The sequence below is a fragment of the Passer montanus genome, unplaced genomic scaffold (genome assembly GCF_014805655.1).
Source record: "Passer montanus isolate IOZ18808 unplaced genomic scaffold, ASM1480565v1 scaffold80, whole genome shotgun sequence".
In the NCBI taxonomy this organism is placed as follows: Eukaryota; Metazoa; Chordata; class Aves; order Passeriformes; family Passeridae; genus Passer; species Passer montanus.
The window spans coordinates 360,546-381,321 of NW_024373257.1; the positions used below are offsets into that span (position 1 = coordinate 360,546).

General features: G+C 38.1%; 2 protein-coding genes across 5 annotated transcripts in view; one reads left to right on the forward strand and one right to left on the reverse strand.

The window, feature by feature from the left end:
• Positions 1–20,776, reverse strand: part of CMSS1 (cms1 ribosomal small subunit homolog) — a 225,793-nt gene that overhangs the window by 145,933 nt on the left and 59,084 nt on the right. The gene's annotated exons all lie outside the window — the stretch shown is intronic.
• The window catches only part of FILIP1L (filamin A interacting protein 1 like), a 192,160-nt gene that overhangs the window by 113,924 nt on the left and 57,460 nt on the right, over positions 1–20,776 (forward strand). For both annotated transcript variants that reach the window (XM_039732817.1, XM_039732819.1), the window contains one exon: positions 6,774–6,952. In XM_039732817.1, the coding sequence (XP_039588751.1) occupies positions 6,774–6,952 (179 nt within the window). The remainder of the gene's footprint in view (positions 1–6,773; positions 6,953–20,776) is intronic.

Consider the following 20,776-nt stretch of genomic DNA (forward strand, 5'->3'; position numbering starts at 1 on the left):
TTATCCACATTCCCAGTCCATACAAGCAGAAGCCTCGCCAGCTCCCACTTGTCTCATGGAGGCCCATCTTACCAGTGGCTGCAGAGTAGCAATGACACAGCTGTGCACCTCTGCATATCCCTGCTCCCATTAATTCGGGAGCAGTCATGGGGATACCTGCTTGGTCTGAAGAGTTACTATAATGAGCTGCCATTAGAAACTTCATACAGGCAGAAATCTAATATTCTCATGTTATGCTTAAGTAACCTTTAGTTTAATTACACTGCAGCAGCAGCTGCCATACTTTCTGAACAATGTTATCTGATTCATTTCTGCCCCGCAATGCAAATCACTGGATATTAAAACACCTTCACGTCAGATTGTGTTTTTTTATCCCAGGTAGCTGTCTCCAATTCAGATAAACATTTTTTAACATACTGCTCAATATAGATAAACATCAAAATATAAAAGCAGAAATTATAAATAAAAGTCTTCTATCAAGTGCTTTCCAAGATTTTTCAACAGAAATGTACCTAAGGACACAGAGATCATTCCAGACAAAATTATGACAGGCAAAAGGTCAACTCTCATTTCAGAAGCTCAAAGGTTAAAATCTCTGGTTATAATCTGAAACAGATAAAGTTCACCTGTGAAGCTTAATTTATTTTAGAACATCGTGCTATTATGTGACAGAAACTTTGAGCACAAATGGAAATTATTTGAGGAGAAGTCCAAAACAGCTTGAAAACATAAGCTCAGTCTGTTAGTTTACGTAAGTTTATACACTCTTTCCTTCTTACATTTAATGGCAGAGAAATAATTTCTAACACCAGCGGATTTGGCAATTTAAAAAGGCAAAGGTAAACACCTGAGAGCCACTGAAAGGGTAGAAGGACCACTGCCACTTCTTGGTCTTGGTAAACCCAAGAATGCTGTAATAGGCAGGCATTCCACAATTTCAGTTTCAAAATCGCCCTGAATTATGTCAGAGATCCATTTTGTTGTTTTTCTGGGTTTTTGGGTTTGGTTTTTTTTTTTTTGTCTTTTAAAAACACATGTAAAGACCAAAGGAGAGGTGGAACCAGCCACAAAGCCCAGGAACAGACCATTTAAATTCTCCCCTTTGCTATTAGGACAACATACCTTTAAGAGTTTTGCCTGGTAGCTCTAAACACAGAGAATCTTCCTAAAACTCAAGTGAAATTACAATCAATTTCACAAGGCAACTGTAAGATTTCCAGTCCTTTAACATTCTCTCACAATTCTCTTATCTATTCTAAACATAAAGTTTCTTGGCAGATTTGATTAAGAATGTAGTGGGAAAATTTGGTGACTGGACAATTTTACTCACTGGGAACAAGATTCATAGGTGAAGAAATGTAGAAAGCAGCATTGATACATCTTCCTCTGCTAAACCTATGAGAAGTGTGACAGACTAAAACCATTTCTTCTTTGGCCATGAGGAGACAGTAATTTTTTTTAAACAGGTTTTTCAATCAAACTTGCTCTACAGCTATTTCTTTCTGCAACCGACAAAAATGTCAGATAAAATTACTGTTAGCACTCACATTTGTGGGCCATAAAAGAAATTAGACTTTTATTTTGGTTTTGTTTCTGACTCAAAGGCTGAAAAGGTTTTCCATTTCTGCGTGGTTTATAAATTTAGAAGTAGTCAGTTTTTGTGAAAAAAATCTGTCTTCAGATCAATCTCCACTTTTCTTAAATAGACAATGAAGGGTATTCAACATTCTAGTAAATGCAGAACAACAATTTAAGAATAATTTTCCCTGATTCAAAAATAAACAATGTTTTTTAAAGGAATCAAAAAAATCAGAGATGGTGATGTAGGAAAAGAGAGATAAAGATAAAGACACTGCACAGTTTGTGGTGTCTTTTTCGCTTCTCTTTATGGTATCAGAAAGCAGATTCTGGTCAGTAATATAGTCAGAGACAAAAAAAATCATGTGCCTCACTGTTTGAAATAGAACAAACCTCCTACCATTTTGAGAACTCCTCTAAAAGAAGTGAAATGAGAGGAAAGCCTGTATTTTACATCCATCAAGGATAATTAAAAATTGAATCAATTTTTGAAACCTCATTACCAATCACCTTGGGGAAAGATGCACCCTCATCAGTATTTTAACAAAGTCTATCCGATTGTGTCCTCACAACACCTGGTAAGTGTTGGTCAAAGCTTTCCAAGGAAACTCGCCCTCCACAGCTGTAGGGCACCAATAAATCAGTCACAGGAAGAGACTCAAACAGCAGTGCTGACAAGGTGGCTTTCAGGAGAAGACCACCAATGTATCTGCATGGAAATTTGGCTCAGCTAGGGTTGAAAAAGGCAAGGGAAAAAGTGCTCCCAAAATCTCTTGTAATCCTAAACTCAGGATCATACATTTATAAACAATGACTGTGAAGATATTAACAGGAATAATATTACACTGAACTTAGGATAAAAAATGTAACTACCCTGGATTTTGTTCTGGCACACCACCAAACACAAAACAATCTAAAAAGAGAAAGATGAACAGTTCAGTTCTGATGTAATGGGTATGAGATACACCATCCTAGTTTGACTTCAGTCAAGAGTTAGTGACAAAATGTAGTTAAACTATTCATGCTTGCTCAACTATTCACAGTTACGTAAGGCTATGCCTCTGATTTTCCATTGTATTGTACAGCATGTTCAAGTATTAATTCTAGCAAAAAGTCCATATGGTTAGCAAGAACAAAACAACAAATCACTTAATTAAGATTTTATCACTTTAATTTTCACCAGAAGACATTTATACTGCTTCTTATTAGTCCTCTGTGGTTTTTAGCTAGGAACTGTGTAGGCTGAGTAAACTTGTGTGCATGCATATAAATGGATATTTCTGCATGGGCAGATCTAGATTTGGCCAGAGCAATCTGAGGAACCCAGGGCTTTTGGAGACACTTCTGTGTGAGGATCTCACACCAGCAGGGGTTCACATGACTTCTCTCTCTTCTCTAATGGAGACGTGGGAGTCAGCCACAAGATCTCACAGGGAAAATGCAAGAGTCAAATTTGCTCCCAAGGGAGGTGCCCTTATCTTGCAGAGGGCCACATCATTTTCTCAACAAACCACATGGAAGTGCAGCAACCCAGTCCCAGGCTCTGCTCTGTGTGGTCAGGCAGGGAGGGAAAGGTGTGCTGCACAGGGACACACAGGTGACACAAGGCCAAATGCCCGTTCCTGTTACATATCTCACACGCAGATCTCAAGTGTGTGCATTAATTGCGATATAGGATTGCTGTCTCTCCAATTCCCTCCTTTAAGACCCACCTGTACCAGGAGACAGTCCTAGCATTTCTTCCCTTCCCTCCCGAGCTCACAATCTCCAGCTTGTTCCCAGACACAATAGCCAAATGCTCACAGTAGAAATGATTTGACAGCATGCTTAAAAGAAACAGAAATGCATTTTCTCCTCCCAGCAACAGGAGAAAACTGCAACATGCAAACTGCTTTAATACAGCAGCTTATACTTTTCTCTTACTCTTTGATGTGAGTAGGTCTCCCCAAGACACTACTCTTCTTTTTCCCATTTAAAACTCTTTGTTCCAACTCCCTGCCCTGAATACACACCCCACCCGTCCTGAACACCAGCTTGTAATCCAAACTGTTGTAATCTCAACAGTGACAAATGTGCTCCTGTGAAGTGTAAAGTACGGAGAGCTGCAAAACAGCACCCTGGAATTAATAACTTTTATTTTTGTATACATGCTGCTTAGATTACTGCTTGAATTAACCTCTTGTAGCCATTCAACAAGTAATCTAAAGCAAACAAAATATACAGAACATGTAAAACCCTCCTGGTAGGTCCCACATCCTTTACCAAACAGTGTAAGAAGCAGGACTATTTTATACTTGGTTATGTTGCTTGGCTGATGACTAACCCTCATCTCAATCAAGCATTTACATGTCTGGAACCAGGATCATCTCATTTATGATCAGCTTGTAGCCAGAAATGTCAGTGCTTTCTTATGACAGCAATTTACATATCTCCTCAGATTTTAACATATACTTTTCCAAAGTGGTGTTCCAATCCACATACATGTCTTTACTTTCTTAACCCCATCCATGGAGCCTGCCTGACCTCACACTGAGGGCTGAGACCAGCAGGCACTCCTGCAAAGCTGATGCCCAGTTCATATCAATTTAAGCAAAACAGAGCCATAGTAGCAAGCAGCACTGCATCAGAACTTTGGCAAAAATCAGGAGCCAGACTGCTTTCTGACAACATTGCATATTTACCTGACAGCATCATCTTTAAAAATACAAGGATTAGAAAATTAGGTGACAGCATTTCATGCATCTGTAAAACCTGTTCCAAAAACCCTTCTGAAATCTTGGATGGTGGGGTGGGGGGAAGGTTGATAAAACATCTGTCTGGTAAGTTAGAAGCTAAACAAAAGATTTCAATTTTTAAAATTTCCACTTCTGGTAAAATAAGGGAGAGTGCGAAGAAATTAAAATGGACAGTTTTCCTCAACCTGACCTTTTAAGGTAAACCAGTTTTCAACTGCTTTAGAAGATACAGAAAGCACAGCTGAAAGATTCCTGTATAAGGTGATTCTTGCTTACTAAGAGACATTGCATATGCAAAAGTTTATATAAGAAATGTTTTTCTAGGGGAGGTCCTGCTTCAGGATCACGATTCCAGAAAGAAGTCACTTTGCTAGGGTAAAGCATACAAATGACCAGTGAACAAGATATAAAAACCAGAATGATCTGCTGTAAGAGCACAACAAAATAGCAGCAGAACAAATAATCACAGATTTCTTCGCATTTCTTGATCATGCATGAAGCAAGCTCAGCTATGTTACAACAGAAAAGACTCTCTAATGCCATAAGTAGAAAGTGCAGAAAGTTTTAAAAAATGGTTCACATTTCTGTTGGAGTATTTTGGACTCAAACCATCTTCAAAGCCTTGTCAATAGCTCTTTTTTCTTCATTCACAGCAGTGTCAACAAAAGGTTAACAATTATTTAGGAGGAATATAAGAGAATATATCTAGATTTAAAAGAAGCTGAGACGAGCAGGGGTAAACTTGGAAACCGAAGCAGAAATTGATGATATCCTCACTCATTCAAGAAAGTCATATTTAGGCATTCCAGGTCTCTCTGTCATCATTTCTATTGGCCAAACTATGAATAAACATGAGGAAAAGATAATTAATCATACTCCCTGGAATTAAATTGTCCAAAACAAGCAGCGGCCCTAAGAATCTGAAACCCCACTGTTTCTTGTGGCACATAGAATTCCTTGTGGGGGAAACATCAGAGAACTAGAACCAGCTTTGCTTCCCACACTGCCCATTTGTGAATTCTTTCCTATTAATAGAGTGAAACACCACAATCAGACTGACCTACTAGAATAGACTGTGGTTAGAAGGAGGCACTGGGCTGTGAGCTCAAAATTTCTCTTTTCCAAAAAGGACACATGGATTCCTATGTTGACATGATGAGGGAGGCAGTCTCTGAAGGGGAACAAGCAGGGAGCAAAGCTGGTTCACAAATACAGACTCTTCCCAGGTCTTTTGATGGCCTCCAGCGATCTCCTCTGAAACTTCAGCTAGATCGGTAATGCCCAAGGAGGAAATCCACTCATGGTTTCATACGCACACTTGCACAAGTCAGTCACATACTGAACTCAAAATTGTAACAATCTTCAGAATCACAGTTTTCTCTAAGTTTGTGGAGTTATTTTAAGAGCATAAGTCTAGTGAACAGTAATGCCTATACCTCTGTGGTTTAGAAAAATTAAAAATTATTGCCAAAAGCTAAAATAGATTTTTTTATGTTAAAATATCACTATATAGTAATATTTAGAAAAATTGAAAAATTTTTATTATAAGGGTGGTCAGGCATTGGAATGGGCTGCCCAGGGAGGTGGTGGAGTCACCATCCCTGAAAGTGTTCAAGAAATGACTGGGCATGGCACTTAGTGCTATGGTTTAGTTGGTATGATGGTGTTTGGTCAAAAATTAGAATCAATTATCTTGGAGGTCTTTTCCAGCCTTAATGATTCTCTGATCAGGTGTTAAGCAGAAATCCTTGAAGAAGGGAAGGGAATTTTATGCTCAAACTGTGCTATAAAGGCGCCATCTGAAAGAAAAAGACCTCAACAACATGTGCAATCTGAGGAGCATAACAGGAACTGCCACCATTAAAAAAAAAAAAATCTACTAAAAAATTCAGCACTTACATATTCCAGAAACCCAGAGCTACACTCAGAGTAAGCACAAGAGACAGGATTGTTTTGCACTCTTGGCACAACCATGCACATATTGTGAAACCAGAAAACTGCTTTTTGATCAACCTCTACCTTACAAAAGCAATTTAATGCTCTTATTTCCTAGGCAGCTATAAGTGAAGCAGCTATTTCTACTCAACCAAAAGTGAGTCATCCACTGGTGAAGCATTGGATGATGCTTCTTCTGCCAAGACATCTGGTTCTCTACCACAGTGATCAATGAGAAAAGCACAACCCTGGGAACAGTAACTGTTAATTAGTTAAAAAAAGTTGAGGATCACTCATGGCAGGAGGAGGAAAGGGAGGTTACTGAGGGTCTTGAAAAATAGCACCTTATTTTTTCTAATTTTTTGGGATTAGACTGACAGAATTAAGCTGAAACCTGATGCCTTTGCTACTAGGCTTATTATTATTATTATATTTTTAAGCTGCTCTCAAAATTCTTTTAGTAAAGAAAGCCCAAGAAAGCACAAGTTTTAAAATACTTCAGGAGTTTTTCCCTTCTTTTTGCAGCTTGATAAAGTTGTAGAGAAACAGAAAGAAGTTCACAGAAGAATGCTGGAACAACTACTAATGGTAGAAAAAGCACACAGACAGACACTGCATGAACTAGAGGAAGAGAAGAGGAAGCACAGCAAATACATGGAAAAAAGTGATGAGTTTACAAACTTGCTGGAACAAGAATGTGAAAGGTAAGGCTATCTCTTACCATAGTATTAAGAAAATGCACAATTTAACATTACATCTAAGAATCTCTCTGCTTTATTTTGCATCCACTAAAAATCAGACATATTTGTGAAACTGTATTTTGAGAGTTCAGCTGGGAAAACGTAACTAATGACTTCTAACAAACAATTATGTCTACATCTCCATCAGCCAGCAAGGTAGGTCAAACAGTTGGCAGATTCTTCAGCACTGTTGCATGATGCCAAGGAGGTTACACTGCAAAGAATACAGGGAGAGGAGCAGATGTGTGACACTGTAACCAACAGGAAGCAGGTGAACCTTTCCGTGTGTTTTAGAAGCTTGGTACACTCTACAGTATGTAAGGCATGGAACACGTCATCAGACATGCAGCCTTTCATGGCAGAGAAAAAAACATGAGGAAAAGTAGATATTTGGACAAAACATAGAAATACATAGCGTGAAAGCAAAGGCAAAGGATAATGTCCAGAAAGCTTTGAAAGTAAGAATGACAAAGGTCTCCTATCAGGGTTGGCATAAAACACATAAAAACAGCTTTATTTTTTAAGATTAACCTAGAAGTGCCACAGCTTGTTTAAGCACAGTGTTACAGTTTCAATACCAATTCTCACAAGAATTAAGAATTTAATTTCATTTACTGTCTTTAAAAGAAGCCACTTTATACTGTGCCTTCTTTGAATCTGCAGTACAACTAAACACATCCTAAGGGGGGAAAAAAATCAAAGAACATTTCCTATTCCCTGTATAGCTAGCCCAGAAGATAGGAGAATATTGTCTCAGTTTCCTTTCGTTTAGGAACAGATGGAAATGTTTGGGTGTGAGAACGTCAAGCCTATTCTAAACTCACATTATGCACAGATAATTCTTCCTTTGCTTGGCCTGTGTTACATCATGTCCCACATATTCTGGCAGCGCTCACGCCGTGTGCTGCACCTCTCTCCTGCACATCGATCAAAGGCAGCACACACCGAACACGCGGCCGGATTTACAGCTCACAGCTACAGAGGCTGGGGAAGAAAATGTGTACAAAAAAATGTATGCAGGCAAGCACAGACACACAGAGAAAAGCACATACTAGGAACTGTTCTTGGGAATCATCATCAATCAGGAACCAAACCCTGAGATCAAGGGAAGTTTTCATCTCTGCTGTCTTCTCCTCAAAATATGACACATTCATCTCTCAGAGGCAGAGCCAGACAACTCCACTTGCTGAGAGTGGCAAATGTTACATCAGACGATGTGCTCACACTGTGAAAAGCTGCACGCAGGGAAAGACTAAGTACTGGAGTAATTATATATTTTTTTTAAAGAGGACAGACATTGGATTAAAACTCTCTTCCCTGCCCCTCTCTATATCCCTCTATCCCTTCCCCTCTGCCCCACCTCTTTTCCCATTCCCAAGAAGACTGTAAAGCATTTGCCACTATTGTCTGCTACTTTTAGTCAAGCTGCCTGGAAAATGGTGGGAAGAGGGGGAATGCTGAGGTGCTTAAAGAGCCCTTAGAGGATATAATAATAGCTTTCAGATTAAGTCTTTTTTTTTTTTTTTTTTTGAGGATGTATTTTATGTGGAAAACCTTAAGGGGGTGTGATGTCACTTACTGAGCTGATTCCAAATTGTTTGCCAAGTAATGTCACCATCAAGATCTCCACACAGTTGCCTGCCATAACAGCAAAAAAAAAAGAAAAAAAAGAAAAGCCCAACAAAAAAATCCACAACAAAAAAACCACTCACCAAGTTAAGACACATGAGCCTGCCTGACATGGCAAAGTGAACTTTTCTTCCACTTGAAAATTCTTACTGCAATTTACATTTTCTCAAATGCAAACTTTGCATTTGGATTAAGAACAAATAGAACTCTAGAAAAAGTTTCACACATAAAGCAATGACGTGAAGTTTTGCTTACTCCCAATACAAGTAAAAAAAATAAAGCAGGAAGTATTCACCAATTAACTTATTTTTCTTTTTTAGCCAGAAGCAATATCCTCTTCTATATGATGGATATATAGCATTCCAAACAGTATTTCAGGTTCAAAGCATAATCCCCGACTTTCATTTAGCCAAAGACGTGCCTTGCTTTTATCAAAGAGCAAGACTACAGTATATGCTAAAGATATCCTTGGAGGATATGTAATGTATACAAGTCAAACAAAGTACATGTGACTGTGATCAAAAGGAAAAAAACTTAGATGCTATGAGACAATGATGCTGAGATTCTGAAAACTACTTCTTATGGCAAGATTAAAGAAATCATTAGTTAGATCCAAGTTTTACAAACTGTTCTGGATATATCTTCAAATAAGGCAGAAAGAAAGTACTTCCTTTCTCTTGCCTGTGTGCTCAGAAAAACAACTGAAGAATTTTAACATGAAAATTTTAGTGATGAATTTATCAGATTATAATGTTTTACATAAACTAGACAACCCTTCATCTCTACAGCCTTAGTATTGCCTTATGCCCTTCATTGATGGCATCTCTCATTGAAAGATTTAATGTTTGGATTGTGCAAAATATAAGAGTCTTTGGTGACTCAGTAAAAGCTCTTCATCTTAACGATTCAAGAATTTGACTTTACAGTAAAGCAACAAGACTGTCCACAGCAATTGTACATTGTCACATTTGGGAGGTTAAGCTCATGACAGGATGAGTGAAAACTTTCTAGCTATGAGAACCAGATTAGCATTCAATGTTAACCCTTTAGGCAATTTAAGTATTTTTCTTGTTGCCAGTGAAAAACTAATCCTCCATAGTCTTGATGTAGTTCAGAGAAAAAACCTGATCTTCAAAGTGAACAGTCTCATTCCTTACAACAGACATTTACCAGCAAACAAAGAATAAAACTAGGCTACTGTGATTGTAGTGATTCATCTTCAGTCACACTTTTAAAGCATAGAGCCACAAATGAGCCACAAGCCTGATAAACTCATAGCATATGAGGAAAAGTCCTGTGGAGAAAAAAGAGGCCAATGGACAACTGGATAGGTCTTTCCTGCACTTCAACATGAATGATTCTCTGTGTGTGCATGCAGACCAGACAGGAACACCAAGACAAACAACCTGTGCATGGTAGTGTAGCAGACCAAGTCAACTAGAGTTCAGAAGGGAAAAATTGGTTGTATTGTTGAAACTTAAAGAAACAGCAGCACCAAAGTTCAGAGAAATGTAAGAAATAATAAATCCAGAAGCTGCAAGTATACAAAGACAACTAGATGCACCTCAAGAATCATACCATAAAATCTACTGGCCTTGTTTAGAAGCTCTTACATTTCATGGGGTTGGAAGATGGAGAGCAGTATTAAAGACTACAAAGAATACTTACTTCAGCTTCTAATTCAGAGTCCACTGTATCTTCCCTGAGAATGAATGCATTTGTCCAAAATCACTTATCCACATTCCATATTTTTGCAGCACAGTTAAATAATAAAAGCTGCTGTTTTAGAAAACATTTTACAAGAGTAAAATATGAAACTGGAAGGTTTTCCAGATATCCATGATCCCAGTTTGAAAACACATGCCATATGCATACAAGTATTTATGCATATACATAGTACTCCACCCCACACAAAAAAAAGAAACAAAAGAGCAAAATGGTAGAACGTTTAGCACTTCCACAGTCCTTTTCCACTGCATATCTCAAGGAGCTTTAAATATTATCTAAGCACAGCTATTCCCTATTTTCCATTTACTGAAAGGAAATGAAGGTATGAGGAAAATAAATCAATCACAGGTACCTGAGAGTTAAACTGGATGAAAGGAAGAAATGTCCCAATGTATAGGTGTGTTCCACCTTCAAACCTTCTATATTCTATACAGAGTCTCAACTATACAAAGGGTAAAGCTTTATTATGAAAATACACCTGTTAAGAGGTCAATGTTATTCAAGAGGACAGGGGGGGAAAAAAGGAGTTTGCTAATAAGTAATGTAAATACATTTTTGAAGGTAGTTATGATAAATTTGCTCACAGAATTCAAACATTAGCACAAAACTCTGCAGTTTGGTATAGAAGGTATTAATAAGATCTTAAGATTAAGGATCATCTACTAATATGAGGGTCCTTTTCCATGAAACCCAATCTGCAGAAGTCTCACATATGTAGCTTTTCTCATCTAACAAACCATTACAAAACACCGTTTTTTGCTCCATCTGCTGCCACCCTCAATGTCAGTCAGTTAATAGAAAAAATGGAGTGATGCAGGTTGCAAGTGGTCTCTGGAGGTCTCCAGCCCAACCTGCTGAGTGCAGGGCTAACTTCACAGTCAAAGCAGGTTGCTCAGATCCTTGTCCAGATGACTACTGAAGATTCCCAAGGTAACTGTGTTGGCTGCCTGGGCTCCTGATGAAAACGCAGGCATCTTCACCAAAAGACCTGCTCCCTCATTGTAGGCATTGTTCTGGTCTGGCTTCCATGTTCAACCAAAACTGCTCTCAGTAAAAGCTCAGTAACATCTCTTCTTCTGGCAAAGCTCTGAACTTAATCTGTCTTCACTTTCTCTGATAATTTGGCTGCCTTGGGCACAAATGAGCATTCAGCACTTCCTTGCCATCTTACCCACACCGTATCAGCGACTCCAGCTTGGGCTCATTTCTCTGAGTGCTCCACAGGGTTGGAAACCCCAGGGTGGTTCCAGCCTGAGTTGGAAACTTATAATTGTCTACCTCTGCTCTCTTCATAGCACTCCATAGGTCTTATTTTTAATGTCTTTTCGTCATCCATTCACTCTCTGTGCTTCTCCTCACAGAAACTCAAAGTCAGGCATCATCTCTATGGTGATGACTCAAGTGTACTCCAGCCATCACCAAAACACCAAATCTCACCATATGAGCAACCTGTCATGAGAACGTCATGACAGGTTCATGAGAACCTGTCATTCCCAACTTCATGAAAACAGAAGGGAATCAGTCTTTTATCCCTCAGCCTTTTGGCTTCATCCTTACAATTCTCTAATACCTCCATTCTTAAAACTGGGGTAACTGCTTGTCACTCAGCCTGCTGTACCTAGACACATTTTTACCTGAGCCTTCCTACATTTAACTCTCACAAATTCTTGTTCATAACACCTCCAACAAAAATAAATATTAAAAAACAAAGGAACAAACAAGCCAAACACATGCACCCAAATAAGCCAAACATATCTTTCTGTACTTCCAAATAATTAAATAATTTTCCAGGCCCTCACTTAAAAAATACTTTTTGATCATTTCCACATTAGCTATTTCAGCCTTCTCTGTATCTTCCTTGGATGTACACTCAATACTGAATTAAGGCTACAGTTCACTTGTGTACCTTCTTATGTTCTAATGCAACGTCATTACATAGGCTAAACATCACATTAGAACTGCACCAAAATTAAATGAGATTACAAGACTGCTCAGGGCTTGAGTTGGTAAGAAAGTAGGAAGAAACTGAGAGCTCTAGGCAAAATGTTTTGGGTTTATTTTAAAGTGTCAGATGAAAGTAATTGCTACCCACAGTAGATCAAGTAAACAGTGTTTGAAATTCAGGACAGGGTATCAAAGAAAGAAGGAACCATTTAAACTAAAAGGTGAAGTGTATTATTTGCCAACATAACATTGCTATACTTCAATTCAAACACATTTACACATTGGATTAGCAATATTTTCCATGTCCAGCTCTGGAAAATTCAATATTCTGGAAGAGTGAGTTTAATTAATATTTGCTATTTTTCTTAATGAAGTCAATTAAATATTATAAGAAGCAGGACTTTATCTCTGCAGAGAGCTGCAGTAAAAATAAACACTGTCAACTTATTTATTCTACACGTGTTACCAGCGGTTTTTAATTTCATGCACACTGAACTATTGTTGTAGATTGCATTGTACTCAAATGCAATCATTTCCTTTTAGCTTTCTGGCAACGAGTTATATGTATTACATATGCTGGAGACTATGTCTTGCAAGTTGTGAAATGGATGCCAGATCTGTGTACATTTGACCTTTTTCATGGGTATCTTGTGTTCTGTAGGTGAATAAGAAAGACCCACCACAAGCACAACATTAGCATTCTTCCTCCACATTACACTCCAATGGGACGGTCCCACTAATAACACCACTGAGGCACGAAGACAGACTCGAGGAAGTGATGTACACAGATTAATTACCTCATGCTCCTATGTGGAAAACTATGTACTGTTGCACTACATAACTTTCAACAGATGTTGTGAAATCAAATCTTTGTCACAATTCAAGGATTCAAAGATGCTTACAACAGCCTTTGTGCATGATGAAAGATAAAAATACTTTATCTTAGAGCAAATAAATAGAATTTAGGGTTAAGATCCCAAAACTGTCAAACAAGATCACGTTATATTTTTTCAATATAAAATTCCAAGAATAAATACAAATAGAAAGAGGACTCAGTGTTAATGCAACTGAGAATTTCTCTCTAGACCAGTGGTGCAATTCAAAATTATTCCTCCTACTGTCATTAGCAAGGAGATGTGAAATCTAGATGACAAACATTTCTCATGCAACTCCACTGACACTGGTGGAATGACATAGACAAATAGACTCATATTTAGATATTTTTAAAGTTCTGGGTATGCAACATGTCTGTTCACTGTTTCAGGCACACTATCACTATTAGCAATCAATACTATCACTGCACACTTTGGGAGGATGAACACAATGAATAACCTTAGCAAAGGACATTCTCCTACACTGCTACCCTCTCTCCCCTCATGTGTGGGGAAAGAGATTCTCATTGCCCTCCTTGCAAAAGGACACAAATTCTGAAAGGGACAGCTGTGGAAAGCCACCCTTTACCACCATGGTGGTGGCCCTGGTCAGCACTTTGAACCCTCATGTCAGAACTCAAAGGGAAGGATGACCTTTCTAAGCTGGCAAGTCTCAGCATATTTATGGCTCTTGTAAATCAACACCTAAGCAGTGACCAGCATGGGCGATGAAGCACAGGCCAAATATGCTCATGGGGAGGCACTGCCCTCAGTAATGGGGCACTTGCTCCAGTCACCAATTTACATTTCCAAATAAGACTGAGGGCACCACTCCATGTGTGGCACAGCACAACAAGTCTAATCATAAGCAACAATAGAGGCAGATGACTGTACCAAGACCTGTGACCAAAAAAAGACAGGGTGCACTTCTGATTCATTGCAGGGTGGGGCTTTGAGAGAGGGAGAAACTGGCACAGGATTTTGTAACTGTAACTTTGAAAAGCAAACACACAACATCAGACAGACAGAAAAATCCCTAAATCGTTCTCCAAGACAGCAAACTTGACAATCTCATAATTTTCCCAAAAAAAGCCATTGCTATGGGAAAAGATGTAGATGTACTCCTGTTTGAATGTGGAGGAGGAGAAATCTCAATGAAGTTAAGATCTTTCTCGTGGCAGAAAAATTTAAGTGACTTGTATGTGCTATAATTAGTTTCATATCTTAAAAACAGGCAGGAGAAAATGGCCATGAGAACTCAGAATGCAGGTCACACATCAGTTACCAAGACTTGTGATCTAAACTCAACCAAGTTTCCCATGGCATGCTGTGAGCTTCAATGCATTTATGCTGAGCTAAAAAACCTCTGAGTATTATATACACACACGAGAGAAACATGCATAGGAGACTGCAGCAATTTAAGAAAAATGTCTCAGCCTCAGTCTCTGTGCTGAGACAGTAATTTTAAACAGGGAATAAATAAAAAGATCAGAAGCACTAAATCTGTTAAGAAAAGAGATTACTTGAAAAAATTGCTAAAAATAAACACCAAAATCTCTCATGGCAATTTTTATTTTTATGTACTTACATTATTTTGCTTCTTGAGCCTGAAATGCACATTTCAGAGCCTTTCAGAAAAACACCACACACTGGGACCTGCCTACCTACCTGTGTTACCTACCTAGATAGGTAACACAACCTATTTTGAGTCTGAAGATCAAGAGTGTGAACACATTGAAAAACTATGTTCAATATTTGTATCTTTCTACTAGGAATATTGGAAAAAAGCCACAGAAATTATCTAAAAGTTTGGGAAGAACATATTGAACTCTGGTTTTGAAAATTTGTGATTCAGACTCATGTATGTTTCAGTGTGTATAATGATGAGGCACAGGCCAGGTGGATGGCTCAGAGTAGCAAATAGGAGTAGATAGAAGAAAACCTACTGGACCATGTTGTCTTTCCCTTGCAACAGAGTTTTACTCCAAAAGCAGTGTCAACAATTTTACTTCTCATTCCAGATGTCCAAAATACAGAAAAGTCCTCATCTTCCTAGAAATGTTCTATGAAAGTTGCATTGTCATAAACAAAATTATACTTTTCTATTCATTCAATAATTCATTCTGTAACAGCTCAATACAGTATTTCCTCTACTGAAAGATACTGATGCTAGATACTTGGCTAAGACTGAAAAAGAACCCTAAGGTGCCTATTTTGGTAACAGAGAGATCCATAGCAGATAAAACCCTAGGAGGAGGGCTGGCAGTAAGGTCTGCTGCTTCAGGATGATTCCAAATGGAGAACTGCCTACTCTCCTTCTGTGGTAGGTCTCAGCTGCACACCCTTTGGGATAAAATCTGACACAATGGCCCTTGTGAGGTGCAACCTGAAGGAACTCCAAAGACTGAGCAGGCAGAGAATTAGCCAGTCCCTTCATGCTCCCACAGAAAAGTTTATGATGGGAAACACGGCTGGTAAATGCTGAAGCTTGTACAGACATTCTGACAAGGGAAGGCTCCAGCACTACACTCTTGAACCATAACTTGATCATCAACAACAGCAACAAGCAGATAAAAAACCCAAACCAACAGTCGTGATGACTACTGAGAGATGTTACGGGAAATATTCTGCCATAGAAAACTTTTATTCCTCTCCCCTCCCCCAAATAGGAGATTAAAAGTCCAAAAGAGACAACACTGAAATTACTCAGTTAACTGATTTATGTCTGCCAGATCTGGCCTAGCAACAGTGACCTTCACCCAGACTCTGCCTTGGTGTTGTAGAAGGGAAACTCACTGAATCCAGAAACATGGTTGTTTTCAAATGTGTACAAGAGCTTGATGAGATATAACTTGCACAGGTCTGGTCTCATTCTCTGACCAAGATCCACTGAGCATCTTCAGCAGAGACAGCATCCAACTTAAGGCACTGCAAAAGCACATCACTAAAGCTGCTCTTTGCCTTATTTACTTCCTTGCCAATACCTTCCAACTCACACATTTTGCTTGAAATTACACAAGCTGATTAAAAACCTGCAACTTAAAATAGAGCTCTTCACTTTTAGAAGCAGTCGAGGTCTTTGGCTTTTATATGCTACAGGGAAATTCCTTAGCCTCAGCACTTTAATTCACAGCATCTTCAAGTCACTGGGGAAAGACATGTCCCACAAACACTATCAGGTACTAAGAGGTACTAAACCCTGTTTTTTTTGAACTACCCTTCCATCTCAGTAAACTGCAATATTTACCATCTCACCTGCACTTTCTTACACATGATGCTAGCCTCCTTCCTCCTCATAGTCTGAACAAAACCAGAGAACCTTGTAAAAAAGGAAATAAAATCTAGCAGAAATGGAGACCATGCACCCTCCTCTCCCTTCACTCTGATTTGTCTGCTAAAAAATGTTAGGGTTATCAGGAAATTCTGAGCAGTGTAAACCTTATTCTGATGTATAAATTTACTGCTATTAAAAAGACCTTTAGGAATGTTCAGATCCCACAATTTGCGTTTAAGTCATCAGGAAATTGGGACATAATTTATTAAATGTTTAGACAAGATTTCACATGTTTCTCATTTCAAAATTTCATCTTGCATCCAACTGAGCAACTGAGAAGCAAGACCCACTCCCTGAAATCCTAAAATTCTCCCTTTTTTTCAACAGTCTTGCCAGCTAAACTCTGGATGTCTTTGTGTTCTGTCAGACAGGAGAATGAGTCAGACTGTCCCTAACTGGCTTTCTAAAAGGGAAATTGAGAAGTTTGACGACATATTTGGATAAACATACTCACTGGATAAAGTTACTTAACTTTTTATATCTCTAAGTTTGCTCTAAACCTCCAAAATCCTTATAGGCTAGATTTAAGTACAGCCAATAAAAACTATAGGTTATAAATAAAGTTAATGAAAACCACTCTATTAAAACTCCAAGGATCTTGTAAACATGCTCATCAAAGCTTATCAAAGCTTCACCACTGTAATACAGCACCACACCCATAAATCCATGTTATTAATTGCTATTCATCCCCACCTGTTATTGAAATATCAACCCAATACAGATTGCCTTTGGTTCAGAATCTAGTTTTCTCATGATCTCTGAACACAATGTAGCAGCCAGCACTAGCTCTGAATGAAGAAGCAGTGAGTGCAGTCTGAGTTTACACAGTTCAATTCTCCTGAAAAGACAATGAAAACTGCTGTGATCATCTGTATGTGCTTTAGGTCTCCCTGAGTGTAGCATTTGGCCTAGAAATAAAGAATGATTGAAATACACAGAACTGAACCTATAGAAGGGCACAAAGCTGACTTAGCTTCCTAAACCCTCAGTTTACCAGAGGGTAAGGGGGTTTGTGATACCACTTTGGAATGCGTAATTTCTTGCAATAGCAAATATCCAACAGCATGGTGTGTAACTCCTTTATCAAAGGAACATATCTTACAAATTCAAGATCCTGATCTCTGTGAATTCCAGTCTTCTTTAGCTCTGCATTAACTCCAGATGCCAAATAAGAAAAGCAGGCATTCCAATACAAAGAAAGAAAAGAAGGCATTCCAAAGAGAGCTTTTACTCGTTGCACAACATAAAATATTATTTTACATGAATCAGCTTGTTTTCCACATATGCTTATAAGGATTATCAAATTTTAAGATTAGTTTGGTCTAAATTTCTTATCTGCAACCAATCTTAAAATTCAGCTAATTCCACATAATATCAGATTTCACTGCCAGCATTTCATTAAAGTCTGTTATTCATGGTCACATATGCAAAGATCTGAGTCTCAGAACAGTACACACAACCTTGCTCTTGGGTACAATATCAAATTTCACTGCCAGCATTTCATTAAAATCTGTTATTAATGGTCACATATGCAAACATCCGAGTCTCAGAACAGTACACACAACCTTGCTCTTGGGTATTCCGATTACTAAATGCAAAGACAGGTGGTTTTATGATACACAGCAGACATCCAGAGCATTTCTTGGAGAAAACGAAGAAGGAGCTGTTCATGATAAAAATAAAAACATATAAAAAAATTTTCAAAGTGCTTGGAGAAAAAAAGATTAGCTTTTTAGCCACCTGACAACGAGACTGTCTCCATGGCTACATCTTAGAAATAGCTCTAGTACCAAAGCACAGATTCTGGCATTACAGTCATATTTCATAAAGTAGCTGAGAAAATTATGCAGCTAGAAAGAATTCAGTTCTATTAGACTGTGGAAGACTTTTGGAGCAGGATGCACAACTTTACCTAAAAAAACCCCCCAAAACAGGGTACTGGTATTTAAGCTTAAGTTAAGATGAAGACTATTTAATCTTAACAGAAAGTTGGCAGATGCAAGCACAATTCAGGATGATGCACCAATCAGAGATGCAATCATTAAAACTCTGTATCGTTGGAAATAAAGCATTTAAGTAGCTAATGAAGTTTGACAGGAAATAGCAAGCTCTGTCTAACCAAAGAGCATTTCAAACAAGCAGATTTGTAGCAGATCCTACAAACCAAACAATCAAAGAACAAGGGTGCAAGGGCTCCTATGCAATTCCAAGAATCCAACATAAAAATTAGTCTGCCCAGTTGTAAATGTGGCCATGGATGTGATTTTATACTTCTACACTATGTGAGAAGAACATCCAGAGAAATATGATTATACTATTGGTAAGTATTTAAATCAAAATTAAGAGAACAAATTATGCTGATGTAGGAGCTGTACAGCTGCAACAAAAAAAGGAAAGCAGAAAAGTGGAGCCGAACAAGAGAAATGTATTTAACTGTGTAAAAGCATATCCAGACCTGTGAGTTGAAGTACATATTTAAAGAGATAATCATATAAATGATAGATTACTGATCATCAATTCAAAATAATGACGAGGGCTGAAATCAGAATCTGAAGACCTTTCTCCTCTGAACAATGAAGTATAAAATTAATTTGCTTCATTTGTCACAATCTCTTTTACATTTGTATTGACTGACTAACAGTATTGGATTCCAATGTTTTGGAAGTCAAGGAGGTTTCCACATTGGACTCTTTATGAAGAAAGAGTCTGTGAAGCCATCTGAATCCAAACTGGTAGCAGAAAAAGCTTTAAATCAAATTTGTACAACACAAAGCAACAAGTTTACTAGCACTTTACCAGGACTAAATGGTATTTAAGTATTCTAGCAGAACTTGCATGAAAAACTGATGAGCTATTAGACAGGTTCTTAAAGCTGACAGGGAAATGGACAGCACTAATTTTTAACAAGAAAAGAAACTACAGTAAAGAGGAGAACTGGCATGCATCTGAAGAACACAAAAATGTCCAGCCATTTGAGGGAAAAGGAGAATGATGTGGTAAGTCTGCTCTCCTTCCCCACCTGTCCTCAAGTAATGCTTTGCTGTTTTATCCTGTTAATCCTGGTATCTGAACTGAAGCAAAACTAATTTGGCTTAGAGCACTTCATTTACCCCTCTCCCAGTATGGATAGTTTTGTCTTTAATGTGCATTAAAAAAGCCCTTGAGGGTTTGACTATTTACATACAATTGTTTGAAACAGATATTTACAAAGGCCAGTTTTAATTGAGTTTCTTAGCCTCTGCACCTATCCATCGTCACCCCATTTTTTTCATCCATAAGCTAACTTCAAGTAAAATGCAAGAATCTTCTGAATTACTAAATGTCTACTGGGCTCTTGAAAACAGGTCATCTGTTAGTGTCCAGGATATAAAGCAAGAGTGCAGTGTGACCTTGGTAAGAGTATGTTGCAGAAAACCTTTGTGTTCCTCCCAACAGTGTGGAAAATCTGGTAGCTTGCAAATTATTGGACAAGAAAACAAATCCAGTCATGAAACAAACTTCCATAACTAATTTAATTTCGCTATACAAAGAGCCAGCTTTTTTCTACAACAAATAATGTTGTTTTTACAAAGAGCTACCTATTCTTACAGCACCCAAATGAAGAACAATATCAGAAATTTTATTTGCCATTGCAAAAGCTGAATATTTGGATAGCTGTAGAATATCATAAGCTTCACTTTTTCCTTCTTTTCTTTCTAAAAATCAAAGAATGAGATCATGAGAACCCATGCACAAGTCTCTTGAAAACATCTATAATGAAATATTTAGCCAAACTTGTAAGAAATAAGTACTAGCACGTGGCGTCATAGTTTGAAAAGAGTTCAGGCATGCAGCCTTCATCCTCCTAGAGAGCCTCAGCCAGACTTCCCAGCAAAATAAGGCATGCAGCAGTTCATAAAAATAATGGGGAGAGGAATAAAGATGCTGAGCTCAAGGGAACAGTTAGGCTTTTACAAATTATTCCAAATAAAGCAGAGCTCTCCTACCTCCAACAAGAAAGGGAGAGGCTGTTTGTTTTCAAAAGAAAAATACTAAAAATATCTTCAATTACATTTATCTCAAAAAATGCTGGAAAGAACACATCACAAGACCTCTTCAAATGAATGCACACAAATAAAAGAGCAATTAGACAAAACGTATATGATGAATATTTAAGACACTGAAATATCTTCAAGAATTAGGACAGAGGACTACTTGGATTCCAACACAAGATGACACTAAGACCAGGAATGCAGAAAAAAATCCATCTTGAACCATTTGAACACCGTTCCACTTCCTTGT